We start from the raw sequence: 19,806 nt of genomic DNA, 5'->3' as shown, positions 1-19,806 counted from the left end.
TTCTGCTAATTGGGGTTTAGTCCAATTCTGTATCCTTCCCTTCAAGGCTCAGGGGTCCACGATTATCTTCTGTGTCTGTGTTAATTGGTTCCCTTTTCTTTGTTGAAGAGGGTCTGTGCAATCCTTCTGCCTAGTCCGCCATCTTGCCGGAACTCCATACACCTTCTTTGCATGGTCCCACCCCTACAAGGAGGCCATGCACCTTATTTATATTATTAGCAATCATCTGATCCCCTTGGTGGGCCACAAGCACCTCACTTTTGCATAGTCCCACCAGTCACTTGGTAGGAGTTACAAAGACTATGGCAGAAGGGCCATATTAAGTAATTCACTGCACCGCACCTAGGTATGTCTCCAAGATACTTACTTGAAAGCAGGGACTTACGCACATGATAGCCAAAAGTGGGAATAACCCAAATGTCCTCAAGGGATGAATGCATAAACCAAATGTGGTGTGTACCTGCAATGGAATATTACTCAGCCATAACCAGAAGTGACGCCTCAGCACATGCTATGAATGATGGTACATGATGATCGTGGGAGGGTTTTGGTGGATGCAGATAATCCCACAGGAGCAAGAGTGACCAGGGAAACCTGCTGTCAGCCCAGCATCATCCTCAGAGCTGCTGCCAGAAACACAAAGGAAGGAGGTCACTCTCTCATGGTCCATCGTTTGGAATACAAGACCCATCGCCACCCAGGCAGTTCTACTGCACCACCAGGCAGCTCTGGTGTGGTCCTGTCTGCCATTCCCAGCTGTTGAAGTGCTGAGCCTCACATCCATGAGGGTGGAGGAGAACCTCTCATCTCTTCCCTTGAGACACTTGGGTCTGAGCCTTGGTTTTCCCATCCATAAATGCAAATGTTTTTCTCCCGCATGTGATGGTAGTTGCAAAGGTTCAAATGACATACTATTTATAGATTTGGTTCCCAAAGGGAGGGGATGGTATAAACGGATAGGCAGGTGAGGTTTCTGCATCCCTCCTTACCAGCAGGAAATCTTATTTTTAAAAAAATATTTTTTGTGATTTGGATGAAAGTTTACAGAGAAAATTCATCTTCCATACAGCAGCTCACATACACTTTGTTTCATGACATTGACCATAATCTCCCACAATACAACAGCTCCCATCCTACTTCCTCTCCATAGTTACCTCTTCCCTGTGTTCTTCTCTCCCGTGCACTCCTGCCCCCCCCCCACAGCTGTCTCCCTGTGCACACACAGCCCTTTTGTTCTCCCATGATTGATCTCTCCAAGGAGTGTGTCTACCTGATATAAATGTTCAGTTCATATGCTTGTCTTTTGTTTGGCTGGAAGCCACAGGAGTGCGTTCAATTCCAGACCTGAAGGGTATATAGGGGCCATAGTCCCAGGGGTTTCACCAGGCTCTATCAGACCAGCAAACCTGGTCCCCCTTTTTTTTTTTTCATGATTTTGAGTTTTGTCCCACATTGTTCTCCCACTCTATCCAGGATCTTCTACATAGATCCCCCTCCGAGTGGTTGCCAGTGGTAGCCTGGCACCATCTAGTTCTTCTGGTCTCATAGTTGTTTAGGCTGAGGATCGCATGGTGTACCAGTCCCAGTGGGAAACTTTTGACTTAGCTTCTTAGATGCTCAAGGATCCCCTGGACATGGCCTGGCTTCATGGCTAAGAGCAGAGATCATTGAAGTATAGTTCATGGGCCAAATCCAACCATCAACTGTTTGTGAACAGCCTACGTGCTAAGAAGGAGCTCTGGTGGTGTAGTGCCTAAGGCCTTGGACTGTTAACCAGAAGGCTGGCGGTTCAAACCAATCAGCTACTCCTCAGAAGGAAGGTTGGGCAATCTACTTCCATATAGTGATACTGCCTTGGAAACCCAAGGAGGGGTCATTATGAGTAATCAACTTGATGGCAGTGAGTTTGGTTTTTTTGGCACTGAGTGGTGGCGCCACCACTTATCTCAGTTCCCCTGTCTCCAGGGGTCTTCTTTCTGTGAACACTATTTTGTAAGAGGAAGCTCTGGTAGCGTAGTGCCTAAGGCCTTGACTGCTAACTAGAAGGCTGGTGGTTCAAACCCACCAGCCACTCCTTGGAAGGAAAGTTGGGCAATCTAGTTCCATATAGTGATACTGCCTTGGAAACCCAAGGAGGGGTCGCTATGAGTCGGGTCTGACTCGATGGCAGTGAGTGAGTGAGTGAGTGTGCTAAGAATTTTTAAATAATTGAAAAAGAAATGAAAAGAATATTTCAAGACTTGTGCAACTTATGTACAATTCAAAGTTCAGTGTCTATAATTAAAACTTTACTGATGGGAATTCTGGTGGCATAGTGCCTAAGGTGTTTGATTACTAACCAGAAGACTGGTGGTTCAAACCCACCAGTCACTCCTTGGAAGGAAGATTGGGAATCTACTTCTGTAGAAATACCACCTTGGAAACCCAAGGAGGGGTCGCTGTAAGTTGAACTGACTCAATGGCAGTGAATTTGTTTTTTTTTTTGGTTTTGGAACACAGCCACACTCACTCATTTGTGTGTTGTCCGTGGCTGCTTCTCACGTTAGTGGTGGGGCCAAGCAGCTCTGACAGAGACTATATGCCCCACAAAGCTGAAAACATTTCCTCTCTGGCCCTTGACAGAAAGAGCCAGACGACTGCTGGTCTGGAGCGTTGAGTCTGGAGTCCCACACTCACCATCTGAATCCTAACTTTGAGGCCCTGGGAGAGTTATGAGATATCCAGGCTCCTGGTGGGGCATTGGCAGACTGGGATGGTTTTCTGAGTGTTGGGAAAGATTAAGTAAGATGGTCCTTGTCCAGCTTCCGGGCACGGAAAACCACTTGCTGTAGAGTGGACTCCAACTCATGGTGACCCCACGGGTGTCAGTCAAACTGGGCTCCATAGGGTTATCAATGGCTGATTTTTCATGGATCACCATGGATCACCAGCCTTTTCTTTGAAGACACTTCTGGTGGACTTGGGCCTCCGACCTTTCTGGTCACAGCCAAGTGCACTAACCATTTGCACCATCCAGGGCCTCTTTCCAGGCACATAGTGTTGTTGTTGGGTGCCGTCAAGTCAGCTCCGACTCATAGCAACCCCATGCATAACAGAACAAAACACTGCCACTCCTGCACTACCTCCCAGTCCTCGCTGTGGTTGAGCCCATCGTTGCAGCCACTGTGTCAGTCCATCTTGTTGAGGGTCTTCCCCTTTTTCGCTGACCCTCCACTTAACCAATTTTGATATCCTTCTCCAGGGATGGGTCCCTTCTGACAAATGACCAAAATAGGTAGAGATGAAGTCTGGCCATTCTTGCTTCCAAGGACCATTCCAGCTGTGCTTCTTCTGGGACAGATTTGTTCATTCTTCTGGCAGTCCTTTGCCAGCACCACAATTCAAATGAGCTCTGGTGGTGTATTTCTAAGGTACTTGGCTACTAACCAAAAGGTCAGTGGTTCAAATCCACTAGGTACTCTATGGAAGAAAGATAAAGGCAGTCTGCTTCCATATAGGTTTACAGCCTTGGAAGCCCAATGGAGGTCACTATGAGTTGGAATCGACTCCATGGCAGTGAGGTGCATCGTAGGTGCTAATCAAATGAACATCTCTCCTGGCCCTCTTGAAGACTCTCCTCCAGTTGCACTAATGCTTGTTATTGTTGTTAGGTGCCGTCGAGTCGGACCCAACTCATAGCGACCCCTCCTTGGGTTTCTGAGGCAGTATCACTACGGAAGTAGGTTGCCCAACCTTCCTTCCGAGGAGTGGCTGGGGGTTTGAACCACCAGGCTTCTGGTTAGCAGTCAAGTGCCTTAGGCACTACACCACCAGAGCTCCTAAAGAGTTACATGTATGTGATGATAATAATAACAGCACTAGTAGTACTACCACCACCACCACTAACGCCCACCAGGTACTAAGGACTGACTCTCAGCCAGGCAATCCTAAGCCAAACTCACTGCCCTCAAGTCAGATCTAACTCATAGCGACCCCTCCTTGGGTTGCCGAGGCAGTATCACTATGGAAGTAGATTGCCCCATCTTCCTTCCGAGGAGTGGCTGGTGGGTTTGAACTGCCAGCCTTCTGGTCAGCAGTCAAGTGCCTTAGGCACTGCGCTACCAGAGCTTATTCTTTCTACAATCCAGGGAGCATTCACAGATCCCAGAGAGACAGGAGCATCACGGGCAGCCTGGTCCATGGAGAGCTCCAGGTTCCTGATTAGGAATAAACTTGGCACAATGCAGTAGACAAGGGCTCTGATGGGGCTTGTCTGGTGCATTGGGAACATAGAGGGAAGGCTGTTAGTTCAGCCTGGGGCTCTGGGAAGAGCTTCAGAGAAGATGGGCCTGGTGCTTACTTAGCGTTCTCAGGAGGGAGACAGAGCGGGAGAGGGGCAGCGAGCCATCTCATCTGTGTGACCTGTGGTTGCAGAGATGTGTGCACGTGACTGAGCCGAGCCTCACTGGGTGTGAAAGAGCACAGAGAGGGTGGGGCCAGGAGACAATAAACACAATCGGTCACCAACCAAAAGGATGCATTGAACCCGTGTGGAACACACTGCTGGAGAAAACCCTGCTCTGACACACATGGGTCACCTTGAGCAAGGGGACTTTACAGCCCTGGTATCTAGCAACACATTTATTAAGCACTTAAGGTGCTGTTCTAGGGGTTTCATGACTCAGTTAATCCTCACTGTACCCCAGTACAAGGAGCCCTGGTGGCGCAGTGGTTAGGTGCTCACCTGCTAACCAAAAGGTGGATGTGGTTTGAGTCCACCATGGCCCCATGGGAGAAAGATGTGGCAGCCTTGGAAGCCCCGTGGAGCAGTTCTGCTCTGTCCTGTAGGGTCACTATGAGTTGGAACCAACCCAACAGCACTGGGTTGTTTTGCACCCAATACGGCAGGTGCGGTTGCTAACCTCATACTAGACATGAGGAGGCTGAGGGACAGGGAGGTTAGTGACGAGCTACAGGCAGCTGGGCATCTGGGTGAAGGCTCTTGACCGCTGTGCCAGAAGCCACAGGAGGGGCTTGGCCTCAAAAGCCAGGCTGCGGGGCTTGGGCTTGAGCCTGGGAGCCATAGGGAGCCAGGGAGGGCTTACGGAGGGGGCACTGTGATGGGGTGTTTTGAAAACTGGAGGATGTAGGTACACAGTGGGTCACAGCAGGACCATGGACTGTCATCTCCCTAAATGTCTGTCACCCCAGGACAGTCTTGTCCCTTGTGTGGTTAGAACCCAGGTGGACTGGCTAGAAAGAGATCCCTGCAAGCCACACTGTGAACAGACCTGGTTCATGAGGGTGTGGGGGCTGCCGCCCATCCGCATACCCTGTAGACATGGTCATGTGATGGGGCCGGAAATGTCCCTTGGCCCAGGCTCGCCTCTTGCGTTTGCATCTTGGTGCTGCCCTGGCTGGGTGACGGTGGGCAAGTAACTGCACTTCTCAGTGCTGGTCTCCTCACCTGTCACCTGGAGTGATGGCGGTCTCCTGGGCCATCTGAAGGGTGTCATGAGAACCTCTGTGTGAAGTTCATAGCACAGTGTCTGCACCTTGGGAGTTCTCATGCCTGGCCTTACACGCAGGAGAGAAAGCCTGAGTCCGGGCCCAGTCCTGATGTGCTCTGGGCTTCAAACGGAGTCTCAGTGTGTTGCTAGTCCCAGGAACAGAGTCTGGGGTGTCTTTCGCCAGCAAAAGGGCTGAGGATCAGTGGCGCACATATGGACACATACACACTCACAAACACATATAACACACAGATATACACACAGGTGGACACACACCTGGGCACACACACCTAGACTGAGAGACACATACACAGACACACACAGAGATGCAGACCACACAGAGACAGACACACTGAGATACACTCAGACATTCGCACATAGGCACACACACCCAGAGATACACACTCACCCAGTGACAGGCGCACATGGATACACACATACACACAGATACACACACATATGCACACCTAGGTACATTCACATATTCACTCACACCCTGGCAGGCTGCAGATGTCCTGGCCTGGAGGGCCAGGGCCAGCCCAGGCTGTGCACCCTCATAGCCGGTGACTTCTCTTCCCACAGGACCGCGTGGACCTGCTGCAGGAGGTGACCCGGGAGCACGCGCAGTACCAGGCAGGCGTGGATGAGTTCCAGCTGTGGCTGCGGGCGCTGGTGGAGAAGGTGGACGGCTGCCTGGGGCGGGCTTGCAAGCTGACCACCCAGCACCGCCTCTCTGCCCTGCAGGTAACCCCAGGCCAGGCCTCCACTCTGGGGTCCCAGGGACTGTTCTGAGGGCATTCGTGGGTGACCAGTTCTACTTCATGGTCTTTGTAACACGACAGTGTAACACAACAGTGCGGGTGCTGTGGGGGATACAGATATCTCCGACACACCAGCCCCAAGGGAGGAGAAGCATGGGCTCTAGTGACATGTCCCAGCCACGGCTGCTACAGGGAAATCTCTGCCCTAGTGGCGCTGTGCTGGAGAGCTCGGCTGGTGGCTGAAGGTCGGCGGTTCGAGCCCATCAGCTGCTCCTCCAGGGGAGGCTCTGAGCTGAGGTTGCCTCTGTCTTTGTTAAAGAGGGAGATGAACACATGTCAGAGAGGGTGGTAAAGACAGGGAAGCGCCCAGCAGGGACTTTCCTCCTTGCCCTGACCGAGTGACCTGACAACTTAGGGAGGGAAGAGAGTTCTTCTGTTCTGAGCCAGTGCAAGGTGCCCCCCCCCCCTTAGAAAGGCTTAGAAAGGTCCCCAGTGCTGTAATCCAGGAATCTAGGAATTAATGTTTATTTATTTAAACTTTTTATTGTGATTTGGGTGAAAGTGTACAGAGCAAATTCCTTTTCCATACAGCAGTTCATACACATTTTGTTTCATGACACCGACTGCAATTCCCATAGCGTAACGGCTCTGTTCCCACTTCCTCCCTGTATGGTTACCTCTTCCCTGCGCCCTTCCCTCCCATGCACAGGAATTAGGGGCTCTGGGAGATAGAGCAAATGTTTTATATTCCCCCCCAACCCCACCCTGTGTCTTTCGGCACCAACCCTCTGTCTTCTTCAGGATATCGCCAAAGAGCTTCCCAGGGGCGAGGGGTCCTTGAGGAGGCTGGAGGAGCAGTCCGTGGGGGTCATCCGGAACACCTCCCCTTTGGGTGCGGAGAAGATCACCGAAGAGCTGGAGGAGCTGCGGAAGGTTCTGGAGAAGCTGCGAGTGCTCTGCGCGGAGGAAGAGGAGAGACTGCAGAAGGTGCTCAAGTCCAAGGGCGCCTGCGAGCGGCAGATCGCGCAGCTGGAGGCAGAGCTCAGAGAGTTCCGCAAGAGGCTGCAGAGGCTGGCTGACGAGGGCCTGCAGCCCGGGGCGAAGGCGGGGACGGAAGACGAGCTGGTGGCCTGCTGGAGACTCTGCGTGGTAAGCAGTTTGGGCCAAACCATGGCTGCGGTGCTCCAAGAGCCGCCGGTGTCCGGGGTGTTGCAGGTGGAGCCCCTCTGGTAGATGAGGGACCAAGTACAGCCACACGCACACCACTGTTGTTCCCCTCATCCTGAGACTTTTGCAAGGTTCCTGAGGCAAAGGAATCTGGACTGTTTTCCCTGTTTTTTGCGAAACAGGCAAATTGCAGGGAAGCATGGTCGTGGGTTAAAAGAGCGACTAGGTGAAGGGAGTGTGGTCAGGACAGGTGCAGCCCCCAAACCCTCATGCGGGAGCCCTCATTTCCCCCACGTGCTATTCTGAGTGCTGTAAGCCCTATGTGCAGGGTCCTGTCCTCAGCCCCATTTAATGCATGGGACAATGATGTGCTGTGAGGTTAGATGACTCCCCCCAGTTATACACAGTACGGGTGGAGGCAAAGGCACACATGCAAACCCACGCAGCCTGACTCAAGTTTGCACACTTCCAACCACTGTGTCCTCTCAGGCTCTCATTTGCAGAATGGGAGGAATGTCAGCTGGGACATGGGGCACTCACCAGGCTGTGACGACAGGCTGGTTTCTCCCCAGGCAGGCAGTCCCTAGCCCTCCCTCCCAGGGGCCAGAAAGGAATGACCTGTGACACCCTGCTGACAAGGCTGGGTGATTCATCCATGCCAGGAGACTCTTAGCACCTCGGGTTGAAAGTAGAGTGGTTTTCTGGCAAAACCAGTCAGTCCAGAAACTACCCATTAGTGCCTCCCCTCCTGGGCATCCCAAGCTGTCAGCAAACTCAAAATGACATGATTGGAACCTGTCTGGCCTGTGAGAGCTGGAAGGGCCCCTGACAAGCAGGGAAAGTGACCGTCCTCCTGGCTGTAGCTCCCTGGCCACCCGCTGCTCCTCAGGTCCTTGCCACAGGAGTTGCAGAATGGGAGGAATGTCAGCTGAGACACGGAGCACTCAGCAGCCTGTGACCACAGGCTGGTCTCTCCACAGGCAGGGCCTGGGAAGGAATGACCTGTGAGACCCTGCTGACAAGGCCGGGTGATTCATCCATGCCAGGAGACATCCGTGCCTGGTCTGGACAGGACTTCCTCTTGGAGTAGCCCCGGTCTTACTCCCCCTCAGCCTCGGCTGGATCCCCAGCTTGCCCTGCAGGCCAGCCGGCTGGCTTCTACTCTGCACTAAGTGCCTTGTCACACCACGCATGTCACCTTACTGCCCGCCCCGTGAGGTTGCTAGGAGTGGCCCATTTTACTGAAGGACGGAATGGCTGAGGCTGCACAACTGGAAAGGGTTAGAGCTGGGCTCCACACCAGAGAGTTTCCTGGTGGAGCCTGACCACTGTCCACTGTCTGCCCTGCCTCATCCTGGGCGTGAGCTGAGCAAGGGGCTGAAGGTGCTGTAGGTCAAGGGCCAACTCCACACGTCCCGGGACAGAAGGGAAAAGCCATGTCTGAAGTGTTCGAACACAGGCTCACTCCTCGGGCAGCCTGGGGACTGTTAAGTGGGGGAAGCATGGGGGCTCCGTCAGCGGGAACATGGAGCCTCTGGGTGGTGCCAGTGTTGGCGCGCTCAGCTTCTCCCATAAAGTTGGCAGGACAGGTCCCCCCAGGGGCGCCTCGGAAGAAAGACCTGGGGATCTGCTTCCTAACAATCAGCCCATGGAAACCCTACAGACCACAGACCTACCCTGACACACGCGGGGCCCCGAGTGTCAGAATCAACTCAACGGCAACAATGGTGGATGTACATTCTGGGCCTGCCGACAATACTAACCCCAAAAAGCATTTCGTTTGGTGCTTGGGAGTCAGGATGAGAGGCAGAGCCCTGGGTTCCAATGTCAGCTTCATGTTTACTGGCTCTGCCACCTTCAGCATATGACACTTGTAGGCCCGAGTTTCCTGATGTATAAAATGAAACTCAGATTCTGGCCTCCCAAGCTCATCGTGAGGCCTAAACGAGACAGGACACCCAGAGCATGGAGCATGGCATCCATGTTTCCTATTAGTTATCTTCATTACTGTGTGTGAGTAATTGTGACAGAGCTGGGAGGTGGGTGGTCGTAAAGAGAAAAACTAGCTCAGCGAGTGTCAGTGCTGTTGAAGTCCTGATACGCGCCACGATGCAGGCCGACCTTGAGAACATTATGTTCAGTGCAATGAGTCAGTCACAGAAGATCAAATACCATGTGATCCCACATAAATGAAACATCCACAGCAGGCAAATTGTGAAAATGGTGTGGTGGTGTCACTGTCGTCGTCTGACCTCCTCTGACTTCACAAGGGAGGGGAAGAATCATTATTAGCATCAACTGCCCAAGGCTGATTCCTACGAGGCAGAGATCAGGCATACCTCCACCCTCTGACATTTTTTACCAATCCTAACACCAGCCGTCCCTCCCATAGCACCCTCTACTCTTCTGCTGCATTCGATAATTCATGGCAACGGCCACACAGAACTCACAGACAACCCTAATGAGTATGGGGTTTATGCGGGAACTAAGAAGTCACAATCCAGGATCAGAAAAGGCTCTGGATACAGTTCTTCAATCAGGACAGCCTCTTCTCACCATGTCCATAACAGGCCTCTCTGTGGCCCTTGGCCCCGCAACCTGGCCTTTGTCCTGCTTGGGCAAGTGTTGCAAAGCTCTTTAGCTCAGCCAAGTGCTCAGAGGCACCCCACTCTGCCAGCAAGCTTCCTGCTCCATTCAGCTCTCTTGCTCCGTGGGTCAGCAAGCCCACTGCACCGTCTCCTGGTCCCCTGCTGGTCTCCTAGTCCTTCTGGCCCTGCTGCCATCAGTTCTCTGCTGCTGCTTCTTACCATGTCCAGTGTTGCAGCAACCTCTCTCTCTCTCTCGTTCTCTCTCTCTCTGTTCTGGGTCTAGGAGGCTGTTAGCACAGGGACCTGGGGCACAAAGGACACACTCCACTCCTGGCTCTTGTTTCTTGATTATAGCGAGGTCCCCCCTCTGTTCTGGGACTGTCTTTTAAGCCAATCATGATGGCAAAAACTGACCAATCCCCTCGTTCGGGTTCCATCCTCATTGTTTGCATGGCCCCATCCCTGCAAGGGTGTCATGCACCTTATATGCACTAATAGCAAGCTGTCCACTTCCCTTGGTCCGCCTCAGGCACCTTATTGGCATAGTCCCATGCAATCATTTGGTAGAGTTACAAGGCCATGGCAATTAAAAAAAAAAAAAAAAAGAGCCATATAAAGCAATCTACTGCAGTGCAGGCCAGCCCCTGGTCTTTCTAGCCGTGGTTCTGTCGTACTTGGAAAGTAGCCTCCCCTCCCAATCACTTTACCAGTCCAAAACAGTCACGAACAATTAGTCCTTCAGTCAGGCAAAGAGTCCTCAGGGTGCGGTTACTCAGGTACCAGCCATGCAGGTCTGCTGCAGGTGTCCATGTGTTCTGGTCAGGTTTTCCAAAAGTTGTCTTGGCTTCACCCTCTCTAGTGTCTGATCAGACTTAACTGAGAGATTATTGCCTTGCTCTGTGATTCACGAGGGATCAGCACAGCCAAACCTTTAAGGGATTTCAGGTTTGGCCACTGCCCTCCAATCCATCAGGGTCCCACCCCTCCCTAGTCCACTCTTTTACGGTTACAGCTTCTGCAATTACAGTTGTACAAACACAATGAACCCTACGAAGGCTATTACTCACAGCTGAATCATATAATCCCATCAGCATCTTCCCTCCCTTCCCAGACCCATCAGGAAAAGAGGAAACTATTCAGTGGGTATCCTCCCTTGTCCCTCTCATTTTGAGACTAAACACACCCACCAAAGCTTGTAAGCCAGCCACTTCCTACCTTTATCTCACCTGTTTAAATTGCTTGTTTAAATTGCCCGTCCTTATAGCACCAGTGAAAGGGACTCTGGTGGCGTAGTGCCTAAGGCATTTATTTGACTGCTACCCTAAACACTGGCAGTTTAAACCCACCAGCCACTCTTCAGAAGGGAGACTGGGCAATATACTTCTGTAAAGATACTGTCTCGGAAACCCAAGGAGGGGTTGCTATGAGTCAAAATCGACTCTATGACAGTGAGTTTGGTTGTTTGTTTTGTTTTGTTTTTTGGTATCATACCAGTACATTGAGGAGACAAGCCTTAGTCTGAAGAATTGTTTGTTCCAGCTGTAACTTTGAATGCCTGTGTCCAAAGCAAAGTCTAGTCCACAGAGCAAGTCTAGTCACACTGCAGCAAACGACACCAGCTTGCAGTGTCAGACACCTTTCTCTTCATTCGGTTGGGTTCTAGTCAGCTCATCCCTAGCCTCTGTGGATACCAGCTGTAGGCTAAGGAGTTCACACACCTCCTGGCCCCTTCTTTCTCTCTCTCTCTCATCTGTAGCCCCCATGAGTTAGGTCAATGGGCACCACCTTAAGGCTCAGGAGTCCACACAACTCTCTGTATTTCAGACCAGCTAGGCCTTACTCTCTTTTTCTCATTCATAGCATCCATGGGCTAGGTCAATGGGTGCCAGTGGAACATGTCCAAACTCAGCCATTTCTTCATTGCTGCACCACCCCCGCTTCCACTCATCAAGTGGACCCAGGTGGTCACCACAAGTGAGCATATCAGACTGTCTACTCACCAGCTCCCTTTAACTTCCACTCCTAGAGGCGGGTTCTTCTGATGGGCACTGACTTTTCTTGCCTCAGTGCACCCAAAGGCAAGCCACTTGCTTGAAATTCAAAGCACAAAGCAGTCATTATTTTTTCTCTGTAGGTCCTTACTTCACATGTAAATCTCTTGTTCTCTCAGTAGTTCTGGGTAGGTCTGCATGTCTTTTCAAATCTCTAGTTCTTGATCTAATTCCCCGGTACTCTATACACAGGGCTACTGGCTTGATACAAAATCCAATCAAGTATTGGCTGAAGGCAGAGTTCCACACTCTTTGTTATCTATAATACCCAATATTCATTTCCCACATACATGTAGATCTGTTTAACAATACCGGGTAGAAATATCCAATATCCACGCTACATTCAAATAAACACATTACCCTTTTTAAAACATTCCAGTTTCATCTTCTCTTCTCCACATCTTGACTATCTTCCCATTCATATGCATATGGACATGGCCTCTGGTTGGGTGGAACCAGTAGACCCTGGCTTTGTCCAGGCCACTCCAGGTGAGGCTTTTCTCCTCTCAGCTGCAGTATAACATCTCTTATTTTCCTTTCAGCCATTACAGGTAACCACAAAAGTAACCATCTAAGAACCAAAAGTTTCACTTCCCACAACCTTTCAATCTATCCTTTACAATGTTCCATGCTTCTGTGAGTCTGGAGCCATTGCAACGAGTGTCTGGAACCAACTGCAGCAAATCCCACTCCTGACACCAACTATAAAAATGAGATGATGGCATCATCCTATGACCTGCTTTAACTTCACAAGGAGAAAGGAGAATTATCATCATTACCGCCCAAGGCTGATTCCTGAGGCAGAGGTCAGACATACCTCCACCCTCCAGCCTTTTAACCAGTTCTGACACCAACTGTCTCTCCCATGGCATTCTCTACTGCTCTGCTGGATTCAACAATTCATTGCAATGGCCACACAGAACTCATAGAAAGTACTCACAATTATCAGGTTTAATAGGGAAATACAGCTCAGGATCAGAAATGCCAATACAGTTCTTCAGTCAGGACAGCCTTTTCTCAGCCATGCCTGCAGGCAGGCCTCTCTCTGGCCCTCAGCTCAGCTTCTGTCCTGCTTGGGCAGGTGTTACAAGGCTCTTTAGCTCTGCCAAGTGCTCAGAGGCACCCCACTCCACCAGCAAGCTTCCCACTTGAAGGTGCTCAGCTCTCTTGCTCCATGGGGCAGCAAACCTACTGCTCCATCTTTTGCTGGTCTCCTGGTCCACTGCTTCTACTGCTGTTGTTTCTCTGCCACTGCTTCTTGCCATCTGTGGTTTTACAGCTCTATTTCCCTACATCTTCTGGGTCTAGAAGGCTCTTCGTATAGGGACCCAGAATCTAAAGGACACACTCCACTCCTGGCTCTTTTCTCTTAGTTGTACTGAGGTCCCTTTGGCTCTGAAATTGGCTCTATTTCAAACCTATCAGGATGGCATAACTAACCTGTCCCTTTGACAGGATTCCATACTCCTTATTTGCATGGTTCCTCTCCACAAAAGTGTCATGCACCTTATTTGCTTTATTAGCAACCTGTGTAATCAGTTTGGAGAGCCACAAGCACCTTATATACATAGTCCCACCAATCATTTGGTGAGAGTTAAAAGACCATGACAGGAAAGGAAATATAAAAGTGATCCATCCCACTTCATAAATGCCTAAAGACCAAAGTAGGTTGGTGGTTGCTGAGGGCAGGAGGGAAAAGGAGAAAAGGGCATTATTGCTTGGGGGTCACTGAGCTTTTGTTAAGAATGCTGGAAAAATTTGGAAAAGGATGGTCGTGATAGTTGCACAACATAATGAATATAATTAATGTCACTAGGTTGTTGATATGTGCCACTGAGTCACTTCCAACTCAGTGACCCACTGTACAACAGAACAAAACACTGTCAGGTCCCATACCATCCTTGGAATCATTGTCATGCTTAAGCCCTTCTTTGCAAGCCACTGTGTCAGTTCATCTTGTTAAGGGTCTTCCTCTTGTTTGCTGACCCTCTACTTTACCTAGCATTCTCCAGGGAATGGTCCCTTCTGAGAACATGACCCAAGTGTGGAAGACAGAGTCTGACCATTCTCACTTTTAAGGAGTATTCTGGCTGTACTACCTCCAAGACAGCTCTGTTCATTCTTCTATCAATCCATGGTACATTCAGTATTCTTTGCCAACACCACAATTCAAATGCATCAACTCTTCTGTGGTCTTCCTTATTCATTGTCCAGCTCTTGCATGTATATGAGGGTAGTGAAAATACCATGGCTTAGGTCAGGCATACTTTAGTATTCAAAATGACATCTTCGCTCTTAAACACTTTGTTGTTGTTGTTATGTGCTGTCGAGTCGCCCCCGACTCATAGCGACCCCTCCTTGGGTTTCCGAGGCAGTATCACTACGGAAGTAGGATTGCGCAACCTTCCTTCCGAGGAGTGGCTGGTGGGTTTGAACCACCAGCCTTCTGGTTAGCAGTCAAGTGCTTTAGCCACTATGCTACCAGAGCTTTTTTTTTTTTTTTTTTTTTTTTTAAAGAGGTTTATTGCAGCAGATTTGCCCTATGCAATGTGTCATTTGATTTCTTGCCTGCTGCTTCCATGGGAGTTGATTGTGGATCCAAGTAAAATGAAATCTTTGACAGCTTCAATCTTTTCTCCATTTATTGTGATGTTGTGTATTGGTCCAGTTGTGAGGATTTTTGTTTTCTTTATGTTGAGGTGTAATCCATATTGGAGGCTGTAGTCTTTAATCTTCATTAGTAAGTGCTTCAAATCTTCTTCACTTTCAGCAAGCAGGGTTGTGTCATCTGCATATCGCAGGTTGTTAACGAGTCTTCCTCCAATCCTGATGCAGCATTAGTCTTTATATAGTCCAGCTTCTCAGATTATTTTCTCAGCATACAGACTGAATAAACATGGCAAAAGGATACAACCTTGACACAAACCTTTCCTGATTTTAAACCATACAGTATCCCCTTGTTCTGTTCTAACGGCTACCTCTTGGTCTACGTACATCCTTCACGATGTTATCCATAATTTGTTATGATCCACATAGTCAAATGCCTTTGCAATAAAACACAGGTAAACTTCCTTCTGGTATTCTTTGCTTTCAGCCAAGATCCATCTGCCATCAGCAATGATATCTCTCATTCTATGCCCTCTTCTGAATCCAGCTTGAAATTCTGGTATTTCACTGTCAATATACTGCATCAATCATTTTTGAATTATCTTCAGCAAAATTTTACTTGTGTGTGATATCAATAATATTGTTCAATATTTTCCACATTCTGTGAGATTACCTTTCTTCTCTTGGTTTTCTGTTGGTCACCTTTCTTTGTCACCTTTCTTAGTACCTGTAAAACATGTTAAAATGACTGTTTTGTTATATCACTCAAACTCACTGCCCTCAAGTTGATTCTGACTCATAATGACCCCCACTGGGTTTCCAAGGCAGTAAATCTTTATGGAAGCAGACTACTTCATCTTTCTTCCATGGAGTGGCTGGTTGTTTCAAACTACCGACCTTTTATTTAGCAGTTAAATGCCTTACCACTACACCACCAGAGTCCCTTGTTTTGTTACATATATGAATCCTTCCCATCTGGGAAGCTCTCCACGTGGCCTCCCTCACCCTGGTGCATTGTGTTCTGCAGGCGACACGAGTGGCACTGGCCGCAGAGGAGCCCCAGGTGGACCGGCTGCAGGCCCAGCTGAAGGAGCTCCTAGTCTTCTCCCATGACTTGCAGCCACTCTCTGACAGCGTGGTCACAGCCCTGCAGGAGTACCAGAGGTACCCGGGATGGCTGGGGGCAGGTGGGACTATGGGCCTGGCTGCGGGCCTCCCAGCCCCATCTACCCCATCTCCAAAGATGGGCTTGCATCCTCCTGCAACTTGGAAACCTACCAATCATTCTCAGACCTCATTTTGGTCCCAGCAAGAGGATTGAGCTTTGCTTTCTGCCTTGCTGAGTGGCTCACTCATCTACTTCCATCGAACTCTTTGTACGGCTTAGCACTGGGGAGGGGCTCGTACAACAGCCTGTCCTGTCAGCTCTGACTCATGGCAACCCCGTACATGTCAGAATGTCGCTGTTCTCCATTAGGTTTTCAATGGCTGATTTCTCCAATGTAGATCACAGCCTTTCTTCTGAAGTGCCTCTGGATAGATTTGACCCTCCAACCTTTTAGTTAGCCGCCAAGTGTGTAAACTGTTTGCACCATCCAGGGATGAAGCATCCAAAGGGAGGGCCTTTGCTAGACAACAGCATTCTTCTGCCTTGTGAAGGCACCAAGACTCAAACATCCGAGCCACCTTCCTCCGCAGCCGACGGGCTCAGACCCCTGAGGGCCTCTCCCTTCTGGCTGAGTCAGCACCAGCAGATCAGATACCCACCCTGTGTGGAACTGAGTGACATGCACATTTGGAGTCTGTCCCCATTTTAGCTGCTGGGTCTGGAGGTGGTCCAGATAGAGACAACTGTCCCCGCAGCTGGGACGCACTTCACTCCTCTGCTGCCACAGGGATTCTGTCCCCTCTGTGTCTCTCACCCCAGGGGGCTCAGACCCCACATCACAGCAGTGGCCTGGATCCCCAGGGAGGAGGGGGAAGGCTTGGTTTCCTGTGCACAAAGCAGCTTCTCTTGCTAAGGTATCAGGTGCTGGTCCCTTTGGGTGAAAGTGGGAGGTGGCCTTCGTGGCTGGGACAGGCACTGCCGGGACCACTGAGGCAGGTGGGCTTCAAGTTTAGCTTGGTTTTTGTCTGGAGTCAGTCTGTTTAGTAGACCAGTGGGCAGCAATTTAATAGGATTCCTACCCTGTCTGCCTTTGTCCTGAGGTTGGAACAAGGCCAGATTTCTTGTGCATTGGATTTCTGGAGGCCACTTGCAGAGCTGTGAGTGGCTTTCCTGCCGGTCATTTCCACTGGGCCTCCTCCACCCTCACCCAGAGGTTGGGTCCTCCTCTCCATCCTCCTCACATGAGGCCCAAACTCACAGCCTCCCCTTCTAACTGGCCCACCTGCTGTCTGCCTCCCCACCTCCACCACTCAAACTGCTGCCAGCACCTTCTCTCTGACCCAAGAGTTACTGATGTCACCCCTGGGGTCTCTTATGGATGAAGTCTGGCTTCCTTAGCTCAGTGCACCACCTACCCCCGACACCCCTTCCCACCCCTACCTCCTGCCCATCTCCACACAGCCCAGCCACACTGCATGGACATCTCAGAACACACCATTTACTCACACGTCTGTGTTTTGCATCAGACCTTGCTCTCAGCCCACAATACCTCTTTCCTCATTAACTCTTGGCCAAGGTCACCTCTTAGGAGAAGTCTTCCTGGCTGCCTCTGCCCCTCACTGCCTCCTCAACACTCCCATAATGCTTTTATAAGCCCACTTTAACACTTACACCGTGTGGTGTCATAATTGTGAGTTAAAGTTCAGGTTCCTCAGGGGCCTGAGCGTGTGCAAGGGCAGTTATTTTTCATCCGTGTGCTCTCATGCCTGGCACAGGGACAAAAACAACTCATTGCCACCGATTCTGATTCATAGTGACCCCCCAGTGAGTTTCCAAGGCTGTGCATCTTTGTGGAAGTAGACTGCCTCATCTTTCTTCCATGGTGGGTTCAAACCATTGACCTTTGGGTCAGCAGCCAAATATCTTAACCGCTATGCCTCCAGAGCTCCTTGGGCACAGTGAAAGTTCTCCGTAAATGCTGAGCTGAATTCGGCCAGACGTCCTGCAGAGCTTCCTGTGGGCGTCCAGGGAAGGAGATTCACAGGGTCCCCTCGGCAGAGATACGGAGTCGTCCCCAACACTGAATACTCTGCACACATTGTCAGTTCCAAATGTTCTGTTTGGTCGTTTTCTTCAAAATCTACGTTGCTCCTTTTTATGGTTTGCCGTTTCCTGCAGAGCCTTTCAAGCTTGAGCTGTGTTTCTTTGCACGGGGCTCTTTAAAGTCTGGATGTGGTCATTCCGATTTCCCAAGCCTTCGTGTGCCTTTTTCCAGTTCGCTGTTTCTGGCACAGGCTCTCACTCATGGTGTCTTGTTTGCTTGTGTGCCTGGTTATCCATGCCTGTGCGCTGGACACTGTGTTTGAAGAATCACTTGTAGCAGTGTTTGGGGCCTGAGCGGAGGGTATCTTCATCAGGAAAGGGTTTTGTTTCCTTCTGGAAGCTGCCTGAGAGCAGTCCCAGTCCAGGGCCTCATCTTGAGGTTCCCTGCTCATGAAGCTGGGCTGCGAGTCTGTCTGAAGATTGGCTTACTTCCAGTCGGAGGGCACAGACCTGTGAGGCCCCAGCTGACAGTGGGGTGCGATGATCAGGATCAGAACCTTGGATGGACTCTGGACTTTGACTTCTGCCCCCTCCCTCGAGAGGCTGCCAGAAGCACAGCTCAGTGCTTTGGCTGTTTCTTCCAGGCTGGCGAATGCCCTCAAGGAGAAAGTAGCTTTGGGTAGTAGACTCATGTTTCTGGTTTTTATTTCATCTTTTTAATGTGAGAAGTTTTGTTCATTGTCGTCAGTGAGAGGGTCAGTCTGAATTAACTAGTCTTCCATTACTGGAAGAAGATGATGCCATGTGTTATCTCGTGTAATACACACGGTGGCCCCATGGGATGGGCACAGTGTTCCCTGTGTTACAGGTGAGGAAACAGGCTCAAAGGCTTAAGACACTGGAGGCTTGAGGCTACTTAAGGTCACGCAGCTGGTCTGTTTGACTTGGAATTCCCAGCTGTTTATAACTACTTCGGAATCCCAGGACCTCATGGATCTAATTTCTGAGTCCCAGGGAGCCCCAGAGTTTGTCCTTGGGAAGGTCCGAGGCCAGTGGCCAACGCCTTTCCACATTACTCTCAACCCTATGTAGCACATTCCACACACGTCTTGTGTTTATTGCTGTTGACAGTCCCTGCAACCTGTGGGGTAGGAGAGAGCTCCCCCTAGGAGCAGCATGAGCTGGATCCCTGGGATTCTGGGGGGGTGCCCCTCCACTTGCTTACCCTGCCCCCACCCCACCTGCTTCTCCCAACACTCACTCACCCCACACCCCACTCCACTCCCTCACCCCACCCCCACCCCGCAGCATGAAGGGGAGGAACACCAGGCTGTGCAACACCACGGGCGTGGAGCTGTGGCAGCGATTCCAGAGGCCCCTGCAGGACCTGCAGCTGTGGAAGGCCCTGGCCCAGAAGCTCCTGGATGTCACCAGCAGCCTGCCGGACCTGCCCTCCATCCATACCTTCCTGCCCCAGATCGAGGTAACCGAGCTGCAGCAGGGCTGCTGGCCCCGTGTGGCATTTCTGCCACCTCACTGGGAGGGGCATATCCCCAGACCTGCAGATGTCTGGGGAAAGCTTGATGCATCATGTCTGGCGAGTCCTGAGCTCACAGTAATGTCAACGCCTATTGTTATGAGCAACAAAGCCCACTCAGTCCTTGGGTAGAAGGAATCGCCTGTGAGCTGGGATGGCCCGAGCACTCTGCACCTCCCCACCCTGAATGATCTCTCCATCCCTTCAGGGCCCCACTGCAGGCAGTCCTCTGGACAAAGATTTAAAGGAGAAAGAAAAAAACAACAACACTCTCATCAAGTCGATTTTGAGTCGTAGTGGCCCTAGAGAACCCTAAGAACTGTCCCACAGGGTTCCCAAGGCTCCCAATCTTATAGAAGCAGACTGCCACATCCTGCTCGTGCAGAGCGCCTGGTGGGGCTGAACTGTTGGCCTTTTGGTTAGCAGCCCATTGCCTTAACCACTGTGCCACCAGC

At 50.6% G+C, this 19,806-nt stretch overlaps 1 protein-coding gene across 1 annotated transcript in view; it reads left to right on the top strand.

Annotated features, from left to right (window-relative positions):
- The window catches only part of SYNE3 (spectrin repeat containing nuclear envelope family member 3), a 99,441-nt gene that overhangs the window by 44,231 nt on the left and 35,404 nt on the right, over positions 1 to 19,806 (top strand). The window contains exons 4-7 of the mRNA XM_007944553.1: positions 6,072 to 6,233; positions 7,052 to 7,399; positions 15,691 to 15,827; positions 19,123 to 19,297. Of these exons, the coding sequence (XP_007942744.1) occupies positions 6,072 to 6,233; positions 7,052 to 7,399; positions 15,691 to 15,827; positions 19,123 to 19,297 (822 nt within the window). The remainder of the gene's footprint in view (positions 1 to 6,071; positions 6,234 to 7,051; positions 7,400 to 15,690; positions 15,828 to 19,122; positions 19,298 to 19,806) is intronic.

This window comes from Orycteropus afer, unplaced genomic scaffold (genome assembly GCF_000298275.1).
Source record: "Orycteropus afer afer isolate SDZICR_OR568_19922 unplaced genomic scaffold, OryAfe1.0 scaffold00127, whole genome shotgun sequence".
NCBI classification, from domain to species: Eukaryota; Metazoa; Chordata; class Mammalia; order Tubulidentata; family Orycteropodidae; genus Orycteropus; species Orycteropus afer.
The sequence above is the reverse complement of the archived record's forward strand: the minus strand, read 5'-3'. Positions and strand labels throughout refer to the sequence as shown.